At 34.5% G+C, this 26,944-nt stretch overlaps 1 protein-coding gene across 1 annotated transcript; it reads right to left on the bottom strand.

The window, feature by feature from the left end:
• Positions 1-3,609: 3,609 nt before the first annotated feature.
• Positions 3,610-26,936, bottom strand: LOC121408826. The gene is made up of 13 exons (XM_041600480.1): positions 26,430-26,936; positions 20,263-20,359; positions 19,605-19,748; positions 19,010-19,117; positions 18,585-18,719; positions 17,611-17,705; positions 16,139-16,208; positions 14,207-16,009; positions 12,862-12,972; positions 12,466-12,543; positions 11,775-11,832; positions 8,482-8,590; positions 3,610-4,241 (listed from the first exon to the last, which is right to left on the bottom strand). Exons 1-13 carry the CDS (start codon positions 26,438-26,440, stop codon positions 4,010-4,012), a joined length of 3,051 nt encoding a protein of 1,016 aa, XP_041456414.1. The 5' UTR covers positions 26,441-26,936; the 3' UTR covers positions 3,610-4,009.
• Positions 26,937-26,944: the final 8 nt, after the last annotated feature.

The following is a 26,944-nucleotide window of genomic DNA, read 5'->3' as shown; positions in this document are numbered from 1 at the left end:
GGACAAGTCCACCCCAACAAAAACTTGATTTAAATAAAAAGAGAAAAATTCAACTAGCATAACACTGAAAATTTCATCAAAATCGGATGTAAAATAAGAAAGTTATGACATTTTAAAATTTCCCTTCATTTCACAAAACAGTTATAGGCACATCTCGGTCGGTATGCAAATGAGGAACTGATGACATCACTCACTCACTATTTCTTATGTATTTTATTATATGAAATATTTTTATTTTCTTGTCATTGTCATGTGAAATGAAGTTTCATTCCTCCCTGAACACGTGGAATTCCATTATTTTAATATTTTGTGCTTCAGGCAAGGAGGTCCTAATCGTCAAATTCATAAAAATTGAAATATTGTATAATTCAAACAATAAACAAGTGGAATGCCTCTGGCCGTCTCACCTGCATCACGCGGTTCAATATAGCAGCAGTGCTGACTTTGAATACTACTCTAACTCGCACAAGATGTTCAGTGATACATGGTTACTCTTATGTCCACTTTTTATGAACTAGACCAATAAACTTACAGAGATATGATGGTTATTCAACAAAAAAACCCAACATGGCCAAAGTTCATTGACCTTACATGACCTTTGACCTTAATCATGTGACCTGAAACTTGAACAGGATGTTCAGTGATACTTGATTACTCTTATGTACAAGTTTCATGAATCAGATCCATAAACTTTCAAAGTTATGATGGTAATTCAACAGATACACCCAATTCGGCCAAAGTTCATTGACCTTTGACCTTGGTCATGTGACCTGAAACGCGCACAGGATGTTCAGTGATACTTGATTACTCTAATGTCCAAGTTTAATTAACTAGACCAATAAACTTTCAAAGTTATGATGGTAATTCAACAGATACCCCCGATTCGGCCAAAGTTCATTGACCCTAAATGACCTTTGACCTTAATCATGAGACCTGAAACTTGCACAAAATTTTCAGTGATGCTTGATTACTATTATGTCCAAGTTTCATGAATCAGATCTATAAACTTTCAAAGTTATAATGGGAATTCAACAGATATCCCCAATTCAGCCAAAGTTCATTGACCCTAAATGACCTTTGACCTTGGTCATGTGACGTGAAACTCATGCAGGATGTTCAGTGATACTTGATTAACCTTATGTCCAAGTTTCATGAACTAGGTCCATATATTTTCTAAGTTATGATGACATTTCAAAAACTTAACCTCAGGTTTAAGATTTCGATGTTGAATCCTCCAACATGGTCTAAGTTCATTGACCCTAAATGACCTTTGACCTTGGTCATGTGACATGAAACTCTAATAGGATGTTCAGTAATACTTGATTAACCTTATGGCCCAGTTTTATTAACTAGGTCCATATACTTTCTAAGTTATGACGTCATTTCAAAAACTTAACCTCAGGTTAAGATTTGATGTTGACGCCGCCGCCGCCGCCGCCGTCGGAAAAGCGGCGCCTATAGTCTCACTTTGCTTCGCAGGTGAGACAAAAACAAAAGAAATAGTGAGTGAGTGACATCATCGACTCTCTCATTTGGATGTAACTGGCTCGTTCATAGAACTATTTTGTTGAAAATAAGCGAAACTTTGAAATGTCATAACTTTCTTATTTTACATCCGATTTTGATGAAATTTTCAGCATTGTGCTTGTCTGATTTTTCTCTATTGATTCAAATCAACATTTTTCTGAGGTGTACTTGACCTTTAAATTTTATTATTACTTTGATCAAAACATCCTTTAGATACACTGGTGTGAATGTAAGGAGGCGGTCATATCATGGCAACTTTATGTAATATCCCATACTTCAAGTTCACTGTAACATGAGTAATTGATGACATCAAATCAATGCCATTTCTGAAACATGTTACGACAGAAATATTTCTCACATATCTTTACAATTTCATCCTTTGTTTAAAATCACATTTATCATAAACACAACAATCTAATAAGTATTTCAAATATGAATTTTGCTCAAAATCATGAATGTTACATCATATCTGAAAGTAAATATAACGATTATTAAAAATATTTCCTTTCTGCGATCGTTTACTTTTCATTTGCATCATTGTGCAATTTCCACATTTTTTGAAGTTTATATTGTGGCCTGTGATTGCATACAATCATTTCATTAATAATCCTTGTTCCCGATAATCTTCATCCCATTTTTTCATTCTCATCTCACCTCTAACTAGTGAGTAAATATTTCTTAACTGATTCTTGATTATTAAATCCTTATTTCCCAATTTTCATATAAGAACTTTCTTTTCATTTGAAGTTTTCATTATTGATTAGTTACCCTTATTTTCCTCAGTAATACTGTGCACATAATTTTAAATGATTTTTTAAGGCTCTCCCACTATGCCAACTCGCCACATTTCTTCCACAATTACACACTCCTTGAAAGACGTTTTTGTATACCATTCTGTCTTCAAATAACTGAAAACTTACTTGCTCGCATCTATATTTAATGTTATTAAGTAGTTTATATCGCATAAAACATTACAACAGCCATCTGAATAAAAATTGTCATAGGCTTTTAACCGTCATTACTAAAAGTTATAGACCCAGCATACATAGCCCTTGATGTGATAATTACACACCACATGAAAGACGTTTTGGACATCATTCTGTCTTCCAACAACTGAAAATTTGCTCACGAACTATATAGTTTATATCACAATAATGCTCTTGTATAGCCATATAAACAATCTTGATAGGCCTTTAACTGTCATCACTAAAATGGGATAGATGGTAGTAATATATACCTATACAGTTACATGCCCCCCTTGGGGCAAGCTTTGATTTTCCGCTCAATTTATTGCTATCATTCCCCAAATGCTTGGAATGAATTTATGTGACTGCTTTGAAGCGTATAACTATGAACTATATACATAACAATCATGTATTACAATTATTATTCTCATAATCTTTTCTCTATGTAGTATGTTGTCCATTGCACATGAGATTTCATTTCAAACACAATCATCCGTCCTCTACAAAAATAATAATTGATCTGGCTAATTTGGTGCTCAAGACTAGTTTGAAGTAGTTTATCGATGTTACTTAATGTGTTTTTCAGTGTACTTTGTCATCACTTACTATAGATTATCTTAATCTTGCACCTGTTATATCATACCCAGCGAATAAAATCAATCAATCAACTTCTGAATGTCTTTGAAGAATAGAGAAAATAAACTGACATAAGAGGAGCAAGAGTTTATCCTGTGTGTTTACTTGAATAAACCTTCACCAGATCTTTTCCTTACTGCTGTTAGAAATATAACCCTTCACACATTACAATACATACAGTTTCTCTTATATCAACACCAATAAATTAACAATATATAATATCATTGCATATGATTTAATTAGCTGCATATTTCACATTTTTCATATAACAACATAACAATGAATTTGATTCATTACATCACAATGACATATCTTGAAGTGCTAGTATCCAGCCTTGAGGCATGATTGATGTGTGGAGCCTATATATTTATCAAAAATTGAGATAATATTCATAATTTGATTGATGATGATAGTGATGCTAACGATGGAGGATGGTGATGATGGATGATGACGACAATGAAAATGATGACGATGAGGATGAAGATGTTGATAATGATGATGATAAAGATGATGACAATGATAATAAAGATGATGACAATGATGATGATGTGGTGTCATGGACCAGTGGTCAAGTCCCCAAGACTCTGAACCAAGAGTTCTGGGTTTGAATCCCATTGCCACACTTAAGTCTGTTTGCAAGACATTAATCTACATTTGCCACTCTCCATCCAGGTGTAACATATCCCAGCACGAATGACTTTTCTTGAATCCCATGCACACTGTAAATATGAAACTGAGCTAAGCCAGATCAACATGGGAGTCCCTTTAGCACCGTTGTTATGTAGGTAAGCTATCAATATGAACAATATTGTTATCTAATGTACAACAATGATAATGTTGAAGATGGTGATGTAGATGGTGGTGAAGACAACAAGAACATGCTACATAAATCGGATCCCATGATCTCTCAAGAGAATCTTCTCCGCCTGGACCTCTAGCTTACCCTGTCTTGTTGCCATGGCAGAGGTTGCATGCATGATGGTAGACGACGAACCTGGTGATGGTGACGACGACGACGATGTCGATGTGGTAAAACTGGATTGCGGCCTCAATGGCTGGTAGTAGGTCTGGTAAGCGTCGTTCTGACTCCCAATCACTGTACTGTGCTGACCTCTGTTATACAACAATAGGTCAAAGGTCAAATAAAAATTATAGCACCTCATCCCCATATGGTCTAATCCCATTTGGTCTCCATATAAACAAAATAATCAATTGTCGCTTACACATATTATTTCATTTTCCTTGTGTACTCATTGTTTGTCTAAGACCAATTTGGTTCTCACATCACTATGTGTAATACATCTGATTAGATGTAATGGTAATATGAACCACATGGCCACTACTTAAAAATGGAAATAAGTAAAGAATGTGGAATTTAATCAAATAAGACAAAACAAAATGATTTTAGGAGGGTATATTGGACTAAATGATGATGAAGAGTACCAAACTGATAGTAGACAAAATGTGTATAACCAAAATAGTGGAAGGTTATTCTAGTTTTTATAGAAATTGACAAAGGAGGACAACAAAATGACAGAATTTGACAAAATCTGGGACAAAAATATTGTTTAAAAAAAAAAGCAACAATGCAAGATCCAATCAAACAAAACAATACATCAGCAGAAAATATAAATCAAAACTTTTTGCAATGTTTATTAATGTGTATTTTTGTTAAGATTTGCAAGTAAAAATTGAATCAAGAAATATTTAGTTATTTCATCACCATCTAAAAGCAGATTTTGCTTCTTAACATTGCTCTATGTCACAAACACGTGGAATGCCTCTGGCCATCTCACCTGCATCACGCGGTTCAATACAGCAGCAGTGCTGACTTTGAATACTACTCTAACTCGCACAAGATGTTCAGTGATACATGGTTACTCTTATGTCCACTTTTTATGAACGAGACTAATAAACTTACAGAGATATGATGGTTATTCAACAAAAACCTCAACATAGCCAAAGTTCATTGACCTTACATGACCTTTGACCTTGATCATGTGACCTGAAACTCGCACAGGATGTTCAGTGATACTTGATTACTCTTATGTACAAGTTTCATGAATCAGATCCATAAACTTTCAAAGTTTTGATGGTAATTCAACAGATACACCCAATTCGGCCAAAGTTCATTGACCTTTGACCTTAATCATGTGACCTGAAACGCGCACAGGATGTTCAGTGATATTTGATTACTCATATGTCCAAGTTTAATGAACTAGACTAATAAACTTTCAAAGTTATGATGGTAATTCAACAGATACCCCCGATTCGGCCAAAGTTCAATGACCCTAAATGACCTTTGACCTTAATCATGAGACCTGAAACTTGCACAAAATATTCAGTGATGCTTGATTACTATTATGTCCAAGTTTCATGAATTAGATCCATAAACTTTTAAAGTTATGATGGGAATTCAACAGATATCCCCAATTCGGCCAAAGTTCATTGACCCTAAATGACCTTTGACCTTGGTCATGTGACGTGAAACTCATGCAGGATGTTCAGTGATACTTGATTAAACCTTATGTGTAAGTTTCATAAACTAGGTCAATATATTTTCTAAGTTATGATGACATTTCAAAAACTTAACCTCAGGTTAAGATTTCGATGTTGATTCCTCCAACATGGTCTAAGTTCATTGACCCTAAATGACCTTTGACCTTGGTCATGTGACATGAAACTTTAATAGGATGTTCAGTAATACTTGATTAACCTTATGGCCAAGTTTCATGAACTAGGTCCATATACTTTCTAAGTTATGATGTCATTTCAAAAACTTAACCTCAGGTTAAGATTTGATGTTGATGCCGCCGCTGCCGCCGTCGGAAAAGCAGCGCCTATAGTCTCACTCTGCTTCGCAGGTGAGACAAAAAATGGACTTTTAATTTTAGAACAAAAGAACACAGAATTTGCTCTTTTAAAATGAAAATGTAGGACAATTCATGAAGTAGACGATCAGGGGGGTGTTTCATAAAGCTGTCTGTAAGATACGAATGACTTTACGCAAGACTGGTGACCCCTTCTTGTGCTATGTGATATCCCTATGTAATTGAGTTATGACCTAAGAACATGTTCCAATCGTGCATAAAGTTGTTCGTAACTTTACGAACAGCTTTATGAAACACCCCCCAGGTCTTGGACCAAATTGAAATACCCCCCCCCCCGGTCTATTACATCATCTAATTTTATTCTAGAGCATTAAAATAAAAATAAAGTTAAAACAATGGTAAGAGCTAACAAATAAAATCACATATATGAGCATTTTCAGGTTTTCAGGAAATTACCCCAGTGCCCACCCCCCAAAATAAATCAAAACATAAAAGGCATTTTCTGGCTGATTTAAATCATGATACAGTAAAATATTCATAGTTCCATAAAGACTAGACTTAGTGTGCAAGTTACCCTTTCAAAAAACAGATTTAACATTGTAACATTGAAGTAAAAATATTTTCTGAAGAGCAAATTGATTCTAAAATATCAAAGACTTCAAGGCCATGACCCCACACCCTCCCCCTAACCCCCTATGTTTTCATTATTGTTATTGCCATGTCAATGTCTGATTAACTCTTAGGCTTTGGACTTTGAAGTGGAAAGGGCTAGAGCTTGGAATGAGATTAAACAATGATACATGAAAATGATAAATAAATCTATAAACCAAGACTTTGAAGGCATCAACATTACTGAGAGATGGCCTGAAATATAATTTAACAGTCCAATAAAAAAAAATTACACTAAATAAATCAAGACATTTATATGAATTTAACTTCAGAGTACTATAACTCATAGAAACCATCAGTGGGGCTTCCACACAAGAACAAAGCACTCTTAATTCATTATGACATCGGCCATATGTGTTGACATGAAAGTGCATACATTTTTTAGTCATACCTAAAGCCCCCCTCCCTCATGTTACAAATTACCATTAAAAAATAGCATCCAAACCAAATTGGTCAGCAAACTTGGACTAAAAAGACATTAATACAATAGTACAATACAATAGGTCTGGTAGAAGTTTGCCAGACATAGCAACAAGCAATGTAGACAGAATGAATTCAAAGTATTTTCATCCATTCATTACTTGCAGGGTCACTGAATACCTCATTACGCAGTCTACAGGGAAAGAGATATTTATATCTCTGAATAATTAACCTCCATTGAGATTAGTGAATGTTTGTTGACTTCTTTACCAAGGTTTTCAAATCCATGAATGCTCTTTCAGAGGGGTTTATCAGTGAGATATTTCATTCATCTGTTCGTGATGAATAGACTGCAGTACTTGGAATGTAAATAAGCCTATTTTACTTGCTATTTATAATTTCAGATAAGTTTTCTGGTTGCCATTTAGAACAATTAAGAATGCACAGAACTCCACAACACCTGGATTCTGGTTGTGGGAAAGATGAAAAAAAAAGGACAATGAAACAGGATCCAACATAGTGACCATCAAGTCATTTGTGTATGAATTAAACTTTGTGCTTTTAAACACCTGTAACAAGTATTTATACATATTGCCATGTAAATTCAGTAGACAAGAAAACACAGAGAATGTGCCTCGCTGAGAGGTATTGAATGTCATAAAATGCACAACAGTGAGAGGACTCATGGGGGGGGGGGGCTTGGCACTATGGCCCGCCATTAATACCCCTTTCATAAACCCAATTATGCGGCTAATAGCAGCATAATTTGGTCGTAAAATCAGAGGACCAGAGTTATCCGCATTATTTTGATTCTGCAATTATCCGCATAATAGCGGCATCGGGACCAGATTTTTACTTTATGAATAATACGGATAATTGCCATGGTGCGGTCACAAGGTCACCCTTTTCCAACGCAACCCTATCGGAGGGGGCGTGTGCAGTTGCCATGATGATTATCCGCCTTTTTCAGGACGGGCGCTCGTAAAAATAGTGCGGATTATTTTCAGAGTTTGTGAACGCAATTTGTATTGAATTATCCGCATTACTCTTAGGCGGCTAATTGGAGGATGGGTTTATGAAAGGGGTATAAGATCTCACCATGGATTGCGTGATCGCTTTGCACAATGGTAGAGAATGATGTAATCTACATGATTGTAGAGGTATATTTCACAATGACAATTCTAAATTCACATATTTTCTTTTATATGAATTATGTTAATTTATTCATTAAATCTTAGTTTTTGCTCTAAATTACTGAATTATGCTCACTGGATGCTATTTTTGTGTAAATATTCTTTCCTAATAATTGAAAATGAAATAATCATAGTACCAAAGTTGATTTCTTCCATATTTTATAGCTTTTTTTGTTGCATTTTTTACATATTATATATATTGTTCATAAATGGTGATTGTTTTTTTTACATGACACATACCTCATCACAAGATGGTTGACTTGGTCTTTGGAGACAAACATTTCATGCATTGCATCAACAACATTCCCAAATTCTTTATTCTCCATTGTCAGGACACTAGCAGTATTGGCTGGAGGGTGCAGAAAAAGAATTATGAGACAATTCATATCATAATGCTTCCGATTAGAATTTCAAAGTGGAAATTTTTTAACTTATATAAACATTTTATAAAAAAAATCAGAATCACATGCTCTTGAGGAAAATTCCCATATTCTAAAGATGATTGCTAGTTAAACAAGTGGAATGCCTCTGGCTGTCTCACCTGCATCACGCGGTTCAATATAGCAGCAGCAATGCTGACTTTGAATACTACTCTAACTCGCACAAGATGTTCAGTGATACATGGTTACTCTTATGTCCACTTTTTATGAACTAGACCAATAAACTTACAGACATATGATGGTTATTCAACAAAAAAACCCAACATGGCCAAAGTTCATTGACCTTACATGACCTTTGACCTTGATCATGTGACCTGAAACTCGCACAGGATGTTCAGTGATACTTGATTACTCTTATGTACAAGTTTCATGAATCAGATCCATAAACTTTAAAAGTTATGATGGTAATTCAACAGATACACCCAATTCGGCCAAAGTTCATTGACCTTTGACCTTGGTCATGTGACCTGAAATGTGCACAGGATGTTCAGTGATACTTGATTACTCTAATGTCCAAGTTTCATGAATCAGATCCATAAACTTTCAAAGTTATGATGGTAATTCAACAGATACCCCCAATTCGGCCAAAGTTCATAGACCCTAAATGACCTTTGACCTTAATCATGAGACCTGAAACTTGCTCAAAATGTTGAGTGATGCTTGATTACTATTATACTTTATATTATTTGACTATTTAATTTCACTTATGTAACTATGAAATTTATGCTTACATTGTAATCTTTGTTTGTATCAGTCTCCCAACTGTTTTAACAAGGAAGTATTGTGTACAATAAACCGAAATGAATGAATGAATGTCCAAGTTTCATGAATCAGGGGCCCGTTGCAGAAAGAGTTGCAATCAATCGCAACTCTAAAAATCACGCGCAACTGGTTTTTCAACCAATCAACAGCGCGCATTTGGGACTTGCGATTGATTTTTTTGACTTGCGTTTAAACGCAACTCTTTCTGCAACGGACCCCTGATCCATAAACTTTCAAAGTTATGATGGGAATTCAACAGATATCCCCAATTCGGCCAAAGTTCATTGACCCTAAATGACCTTTGACCTTGGTCATGTGACATGAAACTCATGCAGGATGTTCAGTGATACTTGATTAACCTTATGTCCAAGTTTCATGAACTAGGTCCATATATTTTCTAAGTTATGACATTTCAAAAACTTAACCTCAGGTTAAGATTTCGATGTTGATTCCTCCAACATGGTCTAAGTTCATTGACCCTAAATGACCTTTGACCTTGGTCATGTGACATGAAACTCTAATAGGATGTTCAGTAATACTTGATTAACCTTATGGCCAAGTTTTATTAACTAGGTCCATATACTTTCTAAGTTATGACGTCATTTCAAAAACTTAACCTCAGGTTAAGATTTGATGTTGACGCCACTGCCGTCGGAAAAGCGGCACCTATAGTCTCACTCTGCTTCGCAGGTGAGACAAAAACAAAATAACAAAAAAAATTGCATAAGCTAACACCATACAGAAATTAGACCATCGATTACCGGTATACAAGGACATGGATCTAAAATATGAACAAAATTGAAAGAATACAAGTACAGAATGATTTAGGTTACTGGTGTAATAAAAAAGTAATCAATAATTGATTATTGAAATTCACATGGTATTAAAAGCTGGTTGATACACTACACATATACAAATCCAAAAAGGGACATAACAAATTATTATAACTAGTAAATAAAGAAAGAGCAAAGTATGACATCTTGAACAATACAGGAAATAGTCACTTGACTTGGAGTAACTGAAGTCTGGCCAAGAGATGGCGCTATACCACTTTCATATTTGGTAGTAGTAGGATATTTCACACGGTTAATACAAGATAAAATTGCAAGGGAAATCCATCCTGACATCAAGTTGGTTTTAATAAAAGCAGAAAAATATAAAATAATCATGGAGGCTCGAGAAAACTTCAAGGAATAGCACACTTATTATGGGATATTCAAGTTCCTGTTTTGTGATGTCACATGCCAAATGCTGCCCTATACAGTGCGTCCCACAAAAAATGAAACCGAGATTTATCGATGATTTATCATAACTTAATCACAAATACAATAGACAAATGACCTACATTCTTAAAAAGCTTAGAATCTCCTCTTTCATCCGAAATTTCTTAGATTATTTCTCATTCACGCATGAGTGAGCAAAAGCAATTTGAAAAGGGGATTCCAAAAAGTCACTTGGCGGGCCGTATCTGGGTTTTAACAAGAAAACCACATTTAAAAAAAGTTCAATATATGCTCTTTAATTTTTACAGGCTAGCGTTCAAACTCACTCGACACTCCGTTTTGTTGACGATCAGCCATGCATTAAGTCTTTTGTTACAGTGCGATAGCTTCTGTGGGAAACCGGTGAAAACACGTCTATTTCATGAAATTATGGAAATACAAGCATTGTTTCAAGGGATCATAACTTGTTCGGATGTACTACTTTACCATTTTCTGTGATTAAGGTATCAAAGGAAAGAGCAGATATTGAAGTTTTTAGTCATATGATTTTCTTTTTTAAATTCAGATACCCCCAGCCCCGCCAAATGAGTTTTTGGCATCCTTTCTTCAAATTGTTTTTGCTCACTCATGCGTGAATGAGGAATAATATTAGTAATACCAGATGAAAGAGGAGATTCTAAGCTTTACATTGGTAGGTCATTTGTCTATTTTATTTATGATTAAGTTATGATAAATCATCGCTAAATCTCGGTTTTGTTTTTTCTGGGACGCACTGTATATCAAATATTATACTTCCCATTTTTAGTGGTTCATGGCCATTGAAAAGATTTTTCTCATAAAAATTTGAATGAAATAAATGTGTCTGAGATTGACATTTCCAATGCAAAGGTAGAATCATTTTCAGAGAAACTAGAATTTACATTACATGACATATGGAAATGCTGCTTAAATACTATGTCACACACACAAACACACAAAAATCTATGACTTATTTTTCAACAAATACATTAAGCAACACAATGTTTTTTTTTATCTTTCTGCTTTTAATCATAAAATCAACTTGATATCAGGGTAAACATCCCTTTCTTATACAAGATTGAAAGCTTACTTTTGACTGATTTCTCAAAAGGACTAAACTGAAGAAAGTTGTAGACTTGATCTTGCTCCTGGGTAGAGAAAATAAAATAATTATATAAACCTGTCCACCCCCCAAAAGATTGATTTCATAACAAAAAGGATATAGAATCAGAGAGGGGGGGGGGGTGGAAAGGAAGGAGGCCACTTGCTCCAAAGTGAGTTGAAAAAGTGTGCTTCAAATGGCAACCTACATGTACATCATTCTATTTCATGAATAAGATTTCATTTTTTTTTCCTTGTGAGATAGCAAAAATATAATCCTTATTTTTCCAGGGTAGCCATTTCAGCTCTTATAACCTGATTCCCGATGGGCCCTGCATAACTTAATGTTATTCTTCCCACTCTCCATTCTAATATGTCAATCACCTGACAAGAAGGCCAAAGGTCTTTAGTCTGACTCAGCCAGGGATTGAACCCACAACCTTCCAATCATGAGGCAGGGGCTCTACCACTGAATTTTAATCCTCATAGAGATTTATTTAGCATCAATTGTTCTGCTGAAGTTCATTTCAAGGGAACTTCCTAATATCACTGAAATCTTATTGCATCGGACAGGTCATAACTCAAAGCTATTATACACAAACAATAATAGGCACTGTCTATGTTCTCATGGCAAGAGAGAAAAAACACAACATTACACCAATAAAACATGTTATTCCTACCTGGTGTGGGACTTTATCGTCCAATACTTGCTGAAGTTCAGGTTCTAGCTCTGAGAGCTTCATGACAAGTGACTGCCACTGGAGGTAACAATAGGTAAACAGGATAAGTATGAAACAGTTAAATTTACAGTATAAAACACACAATGGAAATACTTATACTGAATAAATATCAATAATTATAAATCAAAATATTATAAATGCAGGAAAGCCAGAGCCTAAGGAACATTATCTTCTAAAAGATATTCCTCCCTAGTCCTTCTTCTTCTCTTCCTTCCTCTCACTCACTCTCCCCTCCTCCTCCTTTTCTTCCTCCTCCTTTCTTCTTCTTCTCCTCCTTCTTCTCCTCCTGAGTGCATTACTAATCTATTCTTTAATATCCAAGACTAACCCACTCACCATATCTAGAAGTCTTTTCCTATCCTGGATCCAATCTTTCTTTCCAAGGAAGATCAGCATCGTGTCGGAATGTGCTTGGACATAGAGGGAAACATTGACCATACCTTCAACCTATAAAATGATCATACAAAATAAAATAGTTCAATAATAACTTAAAACATATATTTCTTTTTTTTACAATCAATAACATTTATTGTTATGAGAAAATGTTATTTGGGTTGCAAAGTTCAGATTTTTAGCTTTAAAATGTTTATGGTTTGAGAGAGCAAACAATCAAAAACGCGATTCCATCCCCTATTTTTTAACCCATTTTGAATCCTGATTTCTGTACTAATATCCAATTTTCTTTTCCTGATTGCCATGGATTTTTGTAGTATTTTCTAAAAAAAAAAGACAGGTTCAAGCATGCTACCATTCTAATTGGTCAACTGATATCACATGGTTGCCTGCATTTAATGTTTCCACCATGCATTACGTCTCCCATCTAAAAATAATAACCCATAAGCTTCTGTTATCTCCACATTGACATTACTCTCATCTTACAGATTGACATCAAACCCAGTGTGGTTGGATCATCAGATTAAATACAAATTCTACCAGGTCGAAAAGGAAATCCATTCATTTCCAGTGGAACCACATGTAAAATCTATGGATTTATATGTCAATACTACACATTACCTAAATATGTATTTCTAAATTCAGTAACTTAATAGACAATAGAATTGTACATTGATGCCTATCAAATGACATAAAAATTAGTAGCAGTTAATTCAAAAGGTGAGTTTATTTATTCGGTCAGGTGCTACAATGGAGTATAATTATTCCTTCTTGTGACTATTATAAATAGATGACATCTAAAGAAAATAAAGAAAAGTTTAGCTCTATAGATTTGTAGGTTTAACGAATGCCAAGAAACCACTTAGTCTGGATAGATTACCACCATATCAAGGAATCTAAATCAGATATCAGTTCCTCAAAAGAAATGTGGGAAAATACAACTTTCCCTGAGTCATAGCCATGTCACGTAACCCGTCATGTTTTCAGTGTACTGGGTCGCTAAAAAGACTGAAAAATTCATTCAAATCTGATTTTGAGATTAAGTAGATATAAGGACCATCTGTCTCCATTTACATTACTCCTGAATGTTGCTGCTCTTTTGAACAAAATCAGCAAAAAAAAAAAATATTTAAAAACCTGTCCATAAAGAAAACCAGCTTATTATCCTACCCCAAGAGAAGCATATATAAGAGAGTTTAGACTGTCTTGATATTTGTATTTGATAAACAAAATTGTGTATTATATGGAAGTAAGGAATGAAAGACATGAAATTCACATAGATTCTTACCTTTGTTCTTTCTTCCTCTGATGCTTCTTGAGAGATCACTTTCTTTCCTGAAGTAGGTGATGTGAGACTAAGACTGGATCTTGAACGAGTCCATCCTTTTCTCCTTGTGCCATCTGCTCTGACAAGGCATCCTGTAGGGGACTGAGGATTATCCTTAGGCTGGTCTGAAGCTACAGAATCATGCTGGACTGAAACAGCCATAGACCCTGATCCTTGGTCACTGGTGGGTTGAACAGTGTTCGAGTTGGGATGGTTGGTTTGATCAGAGTTGTCAGTGAGCAGAGCTGAGTTTGCACAATAAGATGTCTGATCGGTTTGCCTTAGTGAATCTGTAGATGCATCATCAGCTCCAGATCTGCTTAGATTCCTTGAAGCCTTGGGAGTACTGTATTCAGGAACTGAAGAATAGTCCACATTTCCTTCATGTTTGGCAAAGTTTGGCTCAGTACCATGTGGAATGTGTTCATTGCTATAGGAATGTGAGAAGGTTGTCTTCAAAGAAGGCTGTTGCCCACCACTTTGCGGCAATTGCTGCATCGCAGGTAACCTTTCCTGACTCAAAGAATCCCTACTGTGGCTGTTATTTTTGCTCAGAGTAATAGAATCCTGGATATTCCCCAACATCCTATCATCTCCACCATTCCTCAATCCAACTGCCTGACTATATTCACCAGCCCCTGCATCCATCCTATCTAAATGTGCAAATTCATCCTGGGGGAGAATGTTCCCATTGTCATCTGCTAATGGCTCCAACATACGTCTGGCCATTCCTGCATTGCCTGAAGAGTCTGAATGTTCCGGAGATGACTCACTGTCTAGTGGGTTGATATGGATCTCAAAGGGTTCATCTTCAAGATTCTCCACAGCATGGTTCACTTCAACCTTTGGCAAAAGAAAGTCACCAATGCAACCTGCATTCAGTTCAGATACTGCTGTTGAGATTACAGTCTTGCTGCTGGTTTCTTCTTCACCAGAATGGTATAGTCCTGTTTCCTTGTCCTTACTTTCATTTGAGTGTGAACTACTAATGTGAGAACGTAAATGCTTATTGTTATAACCACAAATAATGTCTTCATGATTGTGAATGATGCCATTAATCTCACTAACTTTTGTGTCAAAGGCAATGCCAGTGGCTTCTACTTTGCTATGTTCATGATTTGACTTGTTATGAATATCTTCTCTATCTTGACTTTTCCCAGATTCTCTGAAGTTGTCAATGTCTCGTGTCACTTCAGCCTCTTGGTTCCCAATATCTATGACCTTGGCATCCTCACTGGTCTTGGCACCATCACTTAAATGTTCTTGTCTCCTACCCTCGAATTCAGGAATATTTCTTCTGCATTCTGTTACTACAATCTCCTCATCTGTTAAAGAACATTTAGTATCTTCCTCATCACCATGGTGACAGCGATGTCTTCCAGGGTCCATCAATGCATCATTGGTCTCTGTAAACTGGCTGATGGCATCACTGCTTTCTGGAGAACTGCTTGTTCTCCGCCCAGCATCACTCTCAGAAGAGTCTCTATTGCACCTGTTGCTCCCATCTTCCTCGAGTTGTCGTGGATACGGTAGAGTTGTTACTGACATTTGATCACCATCTCCCGACCCTGATTCCTCTTTTTGATGACTTTCATCATTACTTTCAACAGATCCCTCTGACATAGCAACCCCTTGTCCATGCCTTATATCGGCTGCACTCTCCTGCTTTGCGAATAGTTTGTACTCCTTGTCGCGAAGATAAATGGATAAGAGGCGCACTCCAAAAGGCAAGTCAAAATCTGTTGTGATCTTTTCTCCTGGAAACTGTCAAATACAATGAAATATGAGATCAAATGATCAGTTTTCCTTGGATGGTAAAAAAACCCCACAGAATATGCGAAGAAAATGTACAAATTAGGTACTATAATAGAATATGGATAAACATGTACTTACAGGGCTTTGTGAAGCCTTGACTAGAAATAACCTACTCATAAGGTCAGAGGTCATCTGAGTACATAACACCCTAGGAGAAATAAAAGATAAACATTTTCATTCAGATAGAACTTTTGAATCCTTACTTTGTTGCTAGACAAAATGCTGCATTTGAATAGAACATAGTTTGAATAATCGACACATCTACAATTAAATCAGTATATGATTGTGCAACATTGTGTACTGTAGTTCTAAATAACCTTGGAAGATGCAAAGTAAATATTTATATTATAATACATGATGGTATGTTGGGTATGTTTAAGGTTCAAAACTTATACATATTTCTAAAAAAGGATCATCAAACCATCCCCACTTTGTCCATTATCTTAAAGATTAGTTGATTTAACAGGATTGTTAAACTGAGTATACTAATTTGAATGACCACTGAACAAAAAAAGATCAATTTCAATTGATAATAAAGTTGTCTATTTTATTTGAACCGTAGGAGCCAAAGTTGCATGGAAGAATTAACTGCTCTATAATTCAAAGAGTCTTATTGCATGATAATCATCATTTTGATATTTCATAACAGGGAGACAATATTTCATCTTCACTTTAATAAGAAAAAATATCAAATATACAATTTTACAAGCTATTTTTTGAAAGATCACAACTTTGAAAAATGAGTTGTTGCCAACAAATAAATTTCTTGCTAACCAAACATTGATTTAGGAATCTTTAGGCAAAAAAATAAGGTGATAAAGGTCTATTGCAAATGTGATAAGCTTCAAAACAAGGTACAATCCTTATCAAGTACTAACAACATTGCTCAAAAGACAAATCCATGATGGAAGTAAACACTTAAAATTTCATTTGGGGAATCAAAGCTCAACATAATTCTAACTTTGGTCCTCAGTCAATTTCATGAATGTTTAGAACCATAGAATAACACAATGAATTTAATGATGTTAATCAGGTATTCATGTTGTTATATCTTGGGCCCAATACCTTAATTTGACTGCGGATGTTTTCATCATAAGATATGATATTTATTATAAAATAAAGATGAAATACATTTTTTTTGTGTTATCACACAGATACTTTGAAACTTTAAATTGGAAAAGTTCATTTTAATATTTTGATTCTCAAGTGGAAGATAAGAAAATAAATCACATTCTGATTTCCTAGCACTATGAATGTAATGTACAGGTTTAACAATTTCATCAGTGATTTTTGCACTAAATCTTTATCATGCTTTTTAACCACCAATAAATGATGAGAAAAATATGGATATATTTGGATTATCAAAAGTAAAATACTCATGTTTACAAAGAGAAAACATGTCACACCCTATTATATCTAGTATGAAAACCATTAAATGATATTCAAAGGAATAAATAACTTTATCCCAAATAGTTTAAAATAAACTGTGTTTTTTTAAGAAAGGCTGATGCTTTCTCTCACAAATAACATTAAAGTAGAAATCAACTCACTTATTTTTGTAGAGAATACAACCAGCTAGTAACCATGGTTTCCGTTTTAACCATTGCAGAAGGTGGGAACACTTGAGAAAAATCCATCCACATTTCTAAAAATAAAACAATATGAAAATATTCAAAAGATAATGATACAGTCCAACCGCGTTCATCACGCTTTCATTTTACTTAAACAACTTTATTAACTAACTGGCCATGTACATTGTATCTGGTATTTCAATCAGATACATATGAAGGTGTGTTGTGGTTCAGTGGATTAGTCTCCAGATTTTGAAACAGAGGCCCGTATTCAGAAGTCAGGTTTAACTTAGACCATGGTCTGTGTGCTAAAATAATGGGAAGCCAAAAATGTTAAAATTTTTATTTACTTGTATGTTTCTTATGTTTACATGTGCTCTTTCCTGATTCATCGATGGTGAAGACAATCATCTATTCATACCTCCTAGACAATTATGAATGATTTGAGAACCAAATGAGCTGAAATATGATATCTCTACCATTAGTGATTAAATGTAACAATTGGCTATCCATACTTAATCCACAACTTTAAACCCGAGTTTAAGTTAAACCCGACTTCAGAATATGGGCCATAGGGACATGGGTTCGAATCCCAGTCATGGCATATTTTCCTTCAGAAGGAAATCGATCAACATTGCGCTGCATTAGACCCAAGTGAGGTGATTTGGTACCTGGTAGGATTTCCTTAGCGCCTACATGATGGCTCAGCTACACCCGGGGTGATAATATGATACCAAGTATTAAGCATAGTATGCATAGAGTAACTGCGCTAAAATGAATGGAACATATTATTATATCATCATAGATAAAATGTAATGAAGGAAAAGGGGAAAAAGATGATGATGAATAGAATGAAGAGAATGACAGCGATAAAGAAGAGAATAGGAAAAAGAGAAGATGAAGAGAAGAAGGAAAAAGAACAGCTAAACATGAATTGATATCAAGATTCTAACCTTGGGTAGTTCTATAGTCGGTACTGCATGGAAGATCATCTTCATGTTGCTTCCATGGTGACGTATGAATGGCAAGTAACAATTCCATATTGATGACATCTGGGAAGAGAATGTCTCCCTGTTGCCATGACAGTGCTATCCAAATTGAAAAAAATATATACCTAGATGATAATTATAACTTACAGATATCATATCCGATATCGTCTAATTACCATCATCATGATTACCATTGCCAACCTCCCCCCCATCAATTACCATCAACAACTTTTTGATCACCATTGCTAATATCTTCCTCTGCCTCACCCCAAATCATCACCTACTATTCTTTATCATTATTTTCACCACAATGACCATCAATATCATCTCTATTATAATATCACAATACAAATATCAGACCAATACAATCATGCAGATCTCACTGTTACCTTTAAGAGTCTTGTAAGAGAACCATGGTACATGCAGAACAAGTCGTAAAGGTTTTTAACCATTGCTATGGCAACTGTATCTGATAGCTTAGGATCATGTGCCAAGGCCTGAAACAAGAAAGTAAAGCGAACAAGCATGTTAGAGAGAGAGAGAAGGAGAAAGAGAGAGGGGGTGGGGGACAATGGCAGTTTCTTGATCAATATGATTTACTGAGCAATAAAAAGTAAATGAATGATGACTTAAAAACAAACATATACATGAAAGAATACAAATAAAATGAAATTGATAAATGACCAAATGTATTTTCTGGAATTTCAAAAACAAAGAAAGCAAATAATCATTATGTCAAAAACATGTAGATCTGTGTATAAGACCTAGAAACAGGTCTCCAATTTTACCAAAATCTTTCACTCATCTGCAACATTAATCTCACAATCATTTAAATATGATCTCGTACAAAGAGATATACCTTCCCTCTCTCTAAACCAATTAAAACATAATATTCATTGACAAGCAAATGTGTACACATATTTCTAAAACATACTAGCAAATTCTGATCATAATAATAGCTGCATCATAGAATGTTCAACTCACCAGAGTAAAATTTCCTTCATGCTTTGTTGTGACTTTCATCTTCCTGAGTTTGAAGATACGAGGCTCTGATGAACACAAGATCTTCAAAAAGTTGACCATCCCCATTAGTTGTCCGCACAGCAAACATTGGGTGTCGATTGGAAACTATAAAAGGTCAATTTTAGACAATTATTCATTATTTGAAGAAAATCATGATTGGTGAAAACATATTTCTTTTTTATGTTCTAACTAATATGAATAAATAAAACTTGATGTAGCTGAAGCTATCATCAACAGGATTATTACATATTTGGGAAAAAATGCTTGAAAGTTTTTTGTTCTTTTCTATCAATAAACTAGATTTAAGGGTTGTAATTGGGAAAACACCTTTAAAAATGTATTGTAACTACATGTCAAGCAACTACATTAAACATCACAAGTTACATTTCTGTTGAGTGTCTTGGAATGTAAAGTCAACAAATTACAATTTTTTTTAAATAGAGGCAGAACTATACTGTACAAAAAGTCAATCATGTGACGGAAGGTCTGAAATCTTCAATTGTGTACTGTAGCACCACACAAGTCACAATGCCAAAATAACTGTAACAAGTATCATTCTACATACATCAAAAATTTTGATAAATGTCATAGAAGTCATAATGGTATCGCTGATATTTACATTTGGAGGATAAAAGTACGCTATGGCATCTTTCGGATCATCTTCTTCCCTCTGAATAACAGAGTGATCGTAGACAAAAAACACTCGATCTAAAGGTCTGCAATAAAAAAAGTGGAGGAAAAAAACACATCAATGACCCAAGTTTAGCTGCCGAGCCAATGCATGGTAGTTTAATATCCATGGATTTGTGTAATCAGCATGAATTCAATTGAAAGATAATTTTATCTTATAGTATAAATGTACACAGTAGCCACATGTGACCACAATCTAAGAGGCATAATCACAGAATGGCTAAGAATGACATACTTATGTAATATCTCGGTAGCAGTAAAATCATTTAAGTCTACGAGGGGAAGGTCATCCTAGACACCCTGAAAAAATATTTCTTGAAAAATACCAGATGAAATGAAAAAGGTATTGTTGAAGGTTTGAGAAAAATCTATCAATAATTAAGAAAATTAGAAGTATAATTTTTTGATTTGTGACATCATATATATGTGCTGCTGGCCCATATGTTATGTCATATAAAATGCATAAATTTTAAGTTTGTAATGGTTCCTGAGAACTATTAAATTTCTTCCAGGAATGTGTGTGAAATGCTTTGTCTGTTTACTCTGTTGATATACTGAAGGAACAATAAAAACTATTTTCACCTTTTAAAAAAAACAACATTTCATTGATTTTTCCATACATGACACATGGAGAAGCTGCTCGCATATGACATAACAGATCAAACAAAATTAAATTCTGATATCTTTTTAAATTATTGGTGGATTTTCCTCAAACATTCATCAATATTTTTTTGCTACTTTTACAATAAACTTTTTGTCAGGTTTAACTTCACCCTTTTATAACAAGTGGAGATGTTCCTCACAAACGGTACTACATGTACATGTGTACTGTATATTATATGAATGATGAGCTACATCTCTTATCTACATACTATCCACAATCAAATAATTTTCAAGTAAAGCTATAGCTGACATTTCTCAAATATACCAATGAAATGTGAGAAAAATAATGTAAGCAGGTCTATCATTCACTTGGGAAAAAAACAAAACATTTAGCACCAGGTTCAGAGGTAATGTGTGCAAGGGTTTACACATTGTATGGCCTTTCCACATGTAAATGTGGCTGCATTCAGAATTTTTTTATATCATTAGTTTTGGTAATCATTGTCACATATAAAGACCCCCCCAAAAAAAAAAATGAATAATACAGTCAAGAGCTGTGAGTTTCCATCAGATTAAGCACCAATTATTTCAATATTCCTCTGCAAATTATAAAAAAAAGATAGAAGACACATTAAAGGGGAAATTCACTCTAACAATATATAAGTTTCTTTGAAAGTTTAAAAAAAAAATATTGGTGAAGGTTTGATAAAAACGGTATATCAGTTATGATTTGTTTGTTTTTGTGACATCACAGATGAGCAGCTTCTCCATTATGTTGTGTAATACAAACTCCCTGAATCCCCATTTAAAAAAAAAAGTGATTTTATTTGCACAGGGAATATATGATTCGACTCATCATTTCAGAAATATATTTCTAATAATCATGTTCCATTCCAGAATTTGAATAATACGGAATGATGTCACAAATCAAAAACTTTAAATTCATTAAAATTGGACTCTCTTATTCTATTATAGATTTTCATCAACCCTTTACCAATATTTTCTAAAAATTTCTGTTTTTTATTCAACCTAAATCATTCTTATACTGAATTTAAAAAAAATTGTGTTTAAGGATGTTCCACAGTTAAAATTAAATCCATGTAATTTTCACCAAATTTTGCACTGAGTTAACTTTAGCACCGATTTTCAACCAATTGGAAGTTCTTGTCTTCTCAATAATTGCACATACAAAAGAATTTGGCATTTTTAGACCCCGCAAGATCACTATGTTAAACCTCTACTATAAACTCCGAATCCATGTAAATTTTACAGTATAGTTCAAAATTGCAAACTGAAGATGGAGAATTCATTCATATTGCTATTTGTTTGCCCTTATTACGCTAGCAGCATCTTTCTTTCTAATGGTGTGAAAGATTACATAAACATAATCTAAAAAAATCTACATTTTTATTTATTAAATCTGAGAAGTACAATAAATGCTGCACTTTATTTAAAATCCATGTCATTCTCACCAAAATTTGAAAGGCTAGTAAAGGAAGGTGTACTTAAGCGGTGTAAATGTTAAAAATAAGGGTTCATGTACTTGTTTTCAAACTAGTATTAGGACTTGTGTTGGAGCAAGTGTGATATTTATAGCACCAAAAATGCACCAAAGGCTTTGTATCTATGTGAGAAAAAAACTCTAAACCGATCTTCCATCTATTCGAACTCGAGATCATTCGTCATAATTTACAGCACTTTACAGTATTAAGAAATTGTAGTGGTATAAAAAAAAGCATTGGTCCATTTATTGCTTTTAGCTAATACAGCTTTTCAGTTCAGTTCAGTTTGGTTTATTTCATTTCAACTCAAATCAATTTTAACAGCAAAAGAAATCATTACAAAGATATAAATGAATATGCAAGTATATACAGTATGACAATGTAGCATATATAAGTAAATATATACAATAGACACGAAACAATATAATCATAATAATAATATTTACGATGAACTAGATAATCTGCAGACTATTCATGTTAAAGAGTTTTGCATATGATTTATTTTATTCATCTTTACTATTTAAATAAATGTTGAGGAAATGGAGGGATCCACTAAAAAGCAGGGCTTGTTGAGTGTGGATTCCTCAAAGAATAAGTTAAAAGACACGTTTGTAGGTATAAGTATAAATGCAAGAACGAGAAAAAAAAATCGTAAGAAAGCTATTGTGATGGATGGAGTACGGAAATGATGGATGAAAGTGAAAAGATAGATAACCGAGAAGAAAGACTGGTGCACCTGTGTGGATGAAAGAGAATGAAGGGGGGGGGGGGGGGGAATGAGGGTGATGGCAGATGAAAGGGAAGGACATAGAGGAAAGAAGAGAGAGAGAAAGAGAGAAGTTGGGTCCTGAGCGCTCAATTTGGACTTACTCTATAAGATTCGAGAATGTGCTTTTTTAGCTTGATTTTAAAACAGTTCAGACTAACGGAGTTAATGATGTCGTGACTGAGTGTATTCCAGTATTTAGGACCGTAAAAGGAAATTGTTTTTTGTGCGAGTTGAGTGCGGGTACGGGGAAGGTGAAAACGGAGTGATTGTCTTGTTGGGTAATTGTGAATGGCGTTATTTTTTGTAAACATGTTAATTAATATGTTTGGGAGTTCGTTTGAATTCAATTTGTACATAAATTGCCCTGTTTGAAAAAGAAATAGATCTGGAAGTTTTAAAATATTGGACTTGTAAAATAAATTGTTAGTATGAGAACGATGAGGAGCATTATGTATAATTCTTATAATGTTCTTTTGTAAGATGAGAATTTTGTCTGTAAGATATTTGTTGGCGTTACCCCATGTCATTATTCCATAATTCAGATAGGGAAGTATTAGGGAGGAATATAGTGTAAAAAGTGTTGATTTTGGAAAAAAGTGTCTTATTTTATTCATTATACCAATGTTCCTTGATATAGTTTTGGATATATTTTGAATATGAATGTTCCATTTCAATTTATCGTCTATCATGAGGCCTAAAAATTTAGTAGAAGAGACCCTATTTAGAGCAGTATCGTCCAAAAGGATGTCTCCAAGTAGATTTTGCAAAGTGTTACTAAATAACATAAAGTTTGTCTTCAGGATGTTAAGGGATAATTTGTTTGCTTTAACCCATTCAACTACATGTCTCAGTTCACGATTTATAGTAGACAATAGTGTATTTTGGTTCGCATGGGAATAAAATAAGGTCGAATCGTCTGCAAATAAAATGAAAGATAGAACATCTGAGGATTTATAAAAGTCATTTATGTATATTATAAATAACAAGGGACCTAGTATACTACCCTGTGGAACTCCACAATTTATTGGTCGCAATGCAGAACTGTGATTATCTATTTGTACAAATTGTTTTCTATTCGATAAATAATTCCTGAACCATTCCAAGGCTTTCCCTCTAACACCATAGTGTGACAACTTTACTAATAGGATATCATGGTTAATTGTATCGAAAGCCTTGGAAAAGTCCAGGAATATTGCAATTGTATGTAAATGTTGATCAACGGCATGTGATAATGTATCGATGCATTTCAATACCGCTTGAGTTGTATTGTGATTTGCTCGAAAGCCAAACTGTGATTCGCAAAAAATATTATGTTTGTTTAAGAAGTCTGTTACTCTAATAAATACGATCCTTTCCAAAACTTTGGATAAGGATGGTAACAGTGATATTGGTCTGTAGTTTTTTGTTTCAGATGTGTCTCCTTTTTTGAATATCGGGATTACTTTCGCAATTTTAATGTTATTTGGTACAATGCCACTAGTGAGTGATAGGTTAAAAATGTGGGCCAGCGGAGTCGCTATTGTTAAGATTATGGATTTGAGGAGACAGTTATCAATTTCGTCGTGTCCTGAGCTTTTCTTTCCTTCTAACCTATTCACTATACCGATAATTTCCTCACGGTCAGTAGGGACAAAAAACAAAGAAGATTGGTTATTATTCCCCAGATAATTATCAAATTTACTGCCAGTTGTCGGAATATTTTCAGCAAGTTTTTCTCCAATTTGAGAGAAGTACGAGTTAAAAATCTCAGCTATCGCTTGAGGTTCTTCAATAAGCTCGTTAGTCTCTGATTTAATTTTGATAATATTTTGCGTTTTACTGTTTCTGTTTAATGTTCTGTTAATTATTTTCCACGTGTTTCTCATGTTATTTTTATTAAGCTCAAATTGCATTGCATAATAATGTTTTTTCGCTTGTCGTAGTAAATTGGTCAAAATATTTTTATATCGAGTGTATTTTTCACGAGTCTTATTATTTGGATTAGTTTTGTATTTATAAAACAGATTATTTTTCCGGTTTATCGATCTTAAGATAGATTTAGTCACCCATGGAGATCTAGGGTATTTTTTATAGTTATTCACTCGTTCTCTAAATGGTATACAAATATCAAATTTATCCTTTAAAATATCAATAAAATTATTGTAAGCCTCATTCACGTCTTCAGAATCATAAATTTGTTGCCAGTTAACTGTACTTAAATTTTCATTCAGGCGCTCTAAATTTCTGGCATTTAAACATCGAGTTTTTATTTTAGAATTACGACTTTCATCTCGTGTGTTTAAAAGAGTAGTTCTACAGAAAATAGGGTAATGGTCAGATATATCAGAAATAACGATTCCTGATTCTAAAGGCATATCTTGCATATTAGTAAAAATGTTATCAATTAATGTGGAAGATCGATCTGTTACTCTCGTAGGTTTAGTTATGGTAGGTAAAAAAGAAGCCGAAAGAATCATTTCAAGAAAATCGTGAGGAAATCCTTGAGAATTGGACTGCAACAAATTGGCATTGAAGTCACCCATTAAGAAACAGTGTTTATTTAGCTTTAACACATGATTCGATCTATCTTATCTGTGGTGGGCATGCAGATCATGTGAAAAATCAGCACATACCTACATGCAGATCTATATTAGGAACTGATCAATAACCTGTTGACTGTTCATCCATTGTGTGTTAACGAGCATAGCATACCGTATGCATACAATTGACAAAAACATAACTGTGGAACATCCTTAAATGGGGTAAAGAGAGATAAATTTGATTACTTTGATACTTGAACAAAGTTTCTTGTTAAACATCCAACATTGAGAAAGAAAAAGAACATGACTCATCATGAGGAAATGAGAAATTCAAATTGATTTTCAAAATCTGTATTGTATTTGTAATCAATTCGAATAATTTATATTTTATCATTAATATTGCTGTTACTGAGCTACCAAGTCTCACGCATTATGCGCGAGACTCAAGCATTTATTTTTGGACTCTTGTTCATCCCCTCAAATCTCTGTCTCACGCAACTATCACAGCCTATCCCCATATACACAATGTCGGTGATCTCACTCAGATTCACAGAAAATCTCACGCATAGCCATGATAGCTGGTCTTTGTCTGAACTTGGCATCTCTGCTGTTAGTGTACTGTAAAAGTGTTTAATTGTAAAAATAAATTCAGTAACTCCTTAACTTGTTTATATAATAACAAATGAAATGATTGCTTGTTCACCTTCGATCCATGGTTTGAAGGCAACAGGCAAAAAATCAAATTATTTTGCAGTGTGCCACTTGCCGCATCCCGTCTCCAACAGCTAGTCACAGTCACAGGCAAAGACAGAAGGCAAAGACAAGATCCCGAGTGAGCAGGTAGCTGGAAGGTCTTCACGCGTAAACTAGGCTTGAATGAAGGCCTACCTTGCGCTAAGCCTGAATTAGCTTAGGCAGCCCGGCCTCGCCTGGGCCCTGGCGTATGGTATGCGCTTCGCCTCGATCGAGTCAGTCAGTCAGTGCAGTGCCAGTGACTGGCAGTGTGATATGTGATGACTTCAGACTTGTTGTCTCTGTTTCACTGGTCGAAACTCACGATATTTATAGTTGATTCTCTCTTGAATTAAGAGAAGTGGTCCTGAAATGCTAACAAACAAGTAAAAAGTACTCGTAATGTATAGTTTTCTAACTTTTCCACCTCTAGTAGGCTCTAGTCTAACATGTAAAGAGCCAACTATGTACATGTAGTACAATGAG

Source organism: Lytechinus variegatus, chromosome 2, assembly GCF_018143015.1.
Source record: "Lytechinus variegatus isolate NC3 chromosome 2, Lvar_3.0, whole genome shotgun sequence".
Lineage (NCBI taxonomy): Eukaryota > Metazoa > Echinodermata > Echinoidea > Temnopleuroida > Toxopneustidae > Lytechinus > Lytechinus variegatus.
This window is presented reverse-complemented; position numbering and strand designations above follow the sequence as displayed.

What these genes read in the sequence shown, in the direction of transcription:
- LOC121408826 (XM_041600480.1), bottom strand. An exon ending in ATGAAGGAAATTTTACTCTG is followed by an intron (nt 19,118 to 19,604) that starts GTGAGTTGAACA and finishes TTCTTGTTTCAG; the next exon opens with GCCTTGGCACATGATCCTAA. An exon ending in GTCAACCATCTTGTGATGAG is followed by an intron (nt 4,242 to 8,481) that starts GTATGTGTCATG and finishes GTTGTATAACAG; the next exon opens with AGGTCAGCACAGTACAGTGA.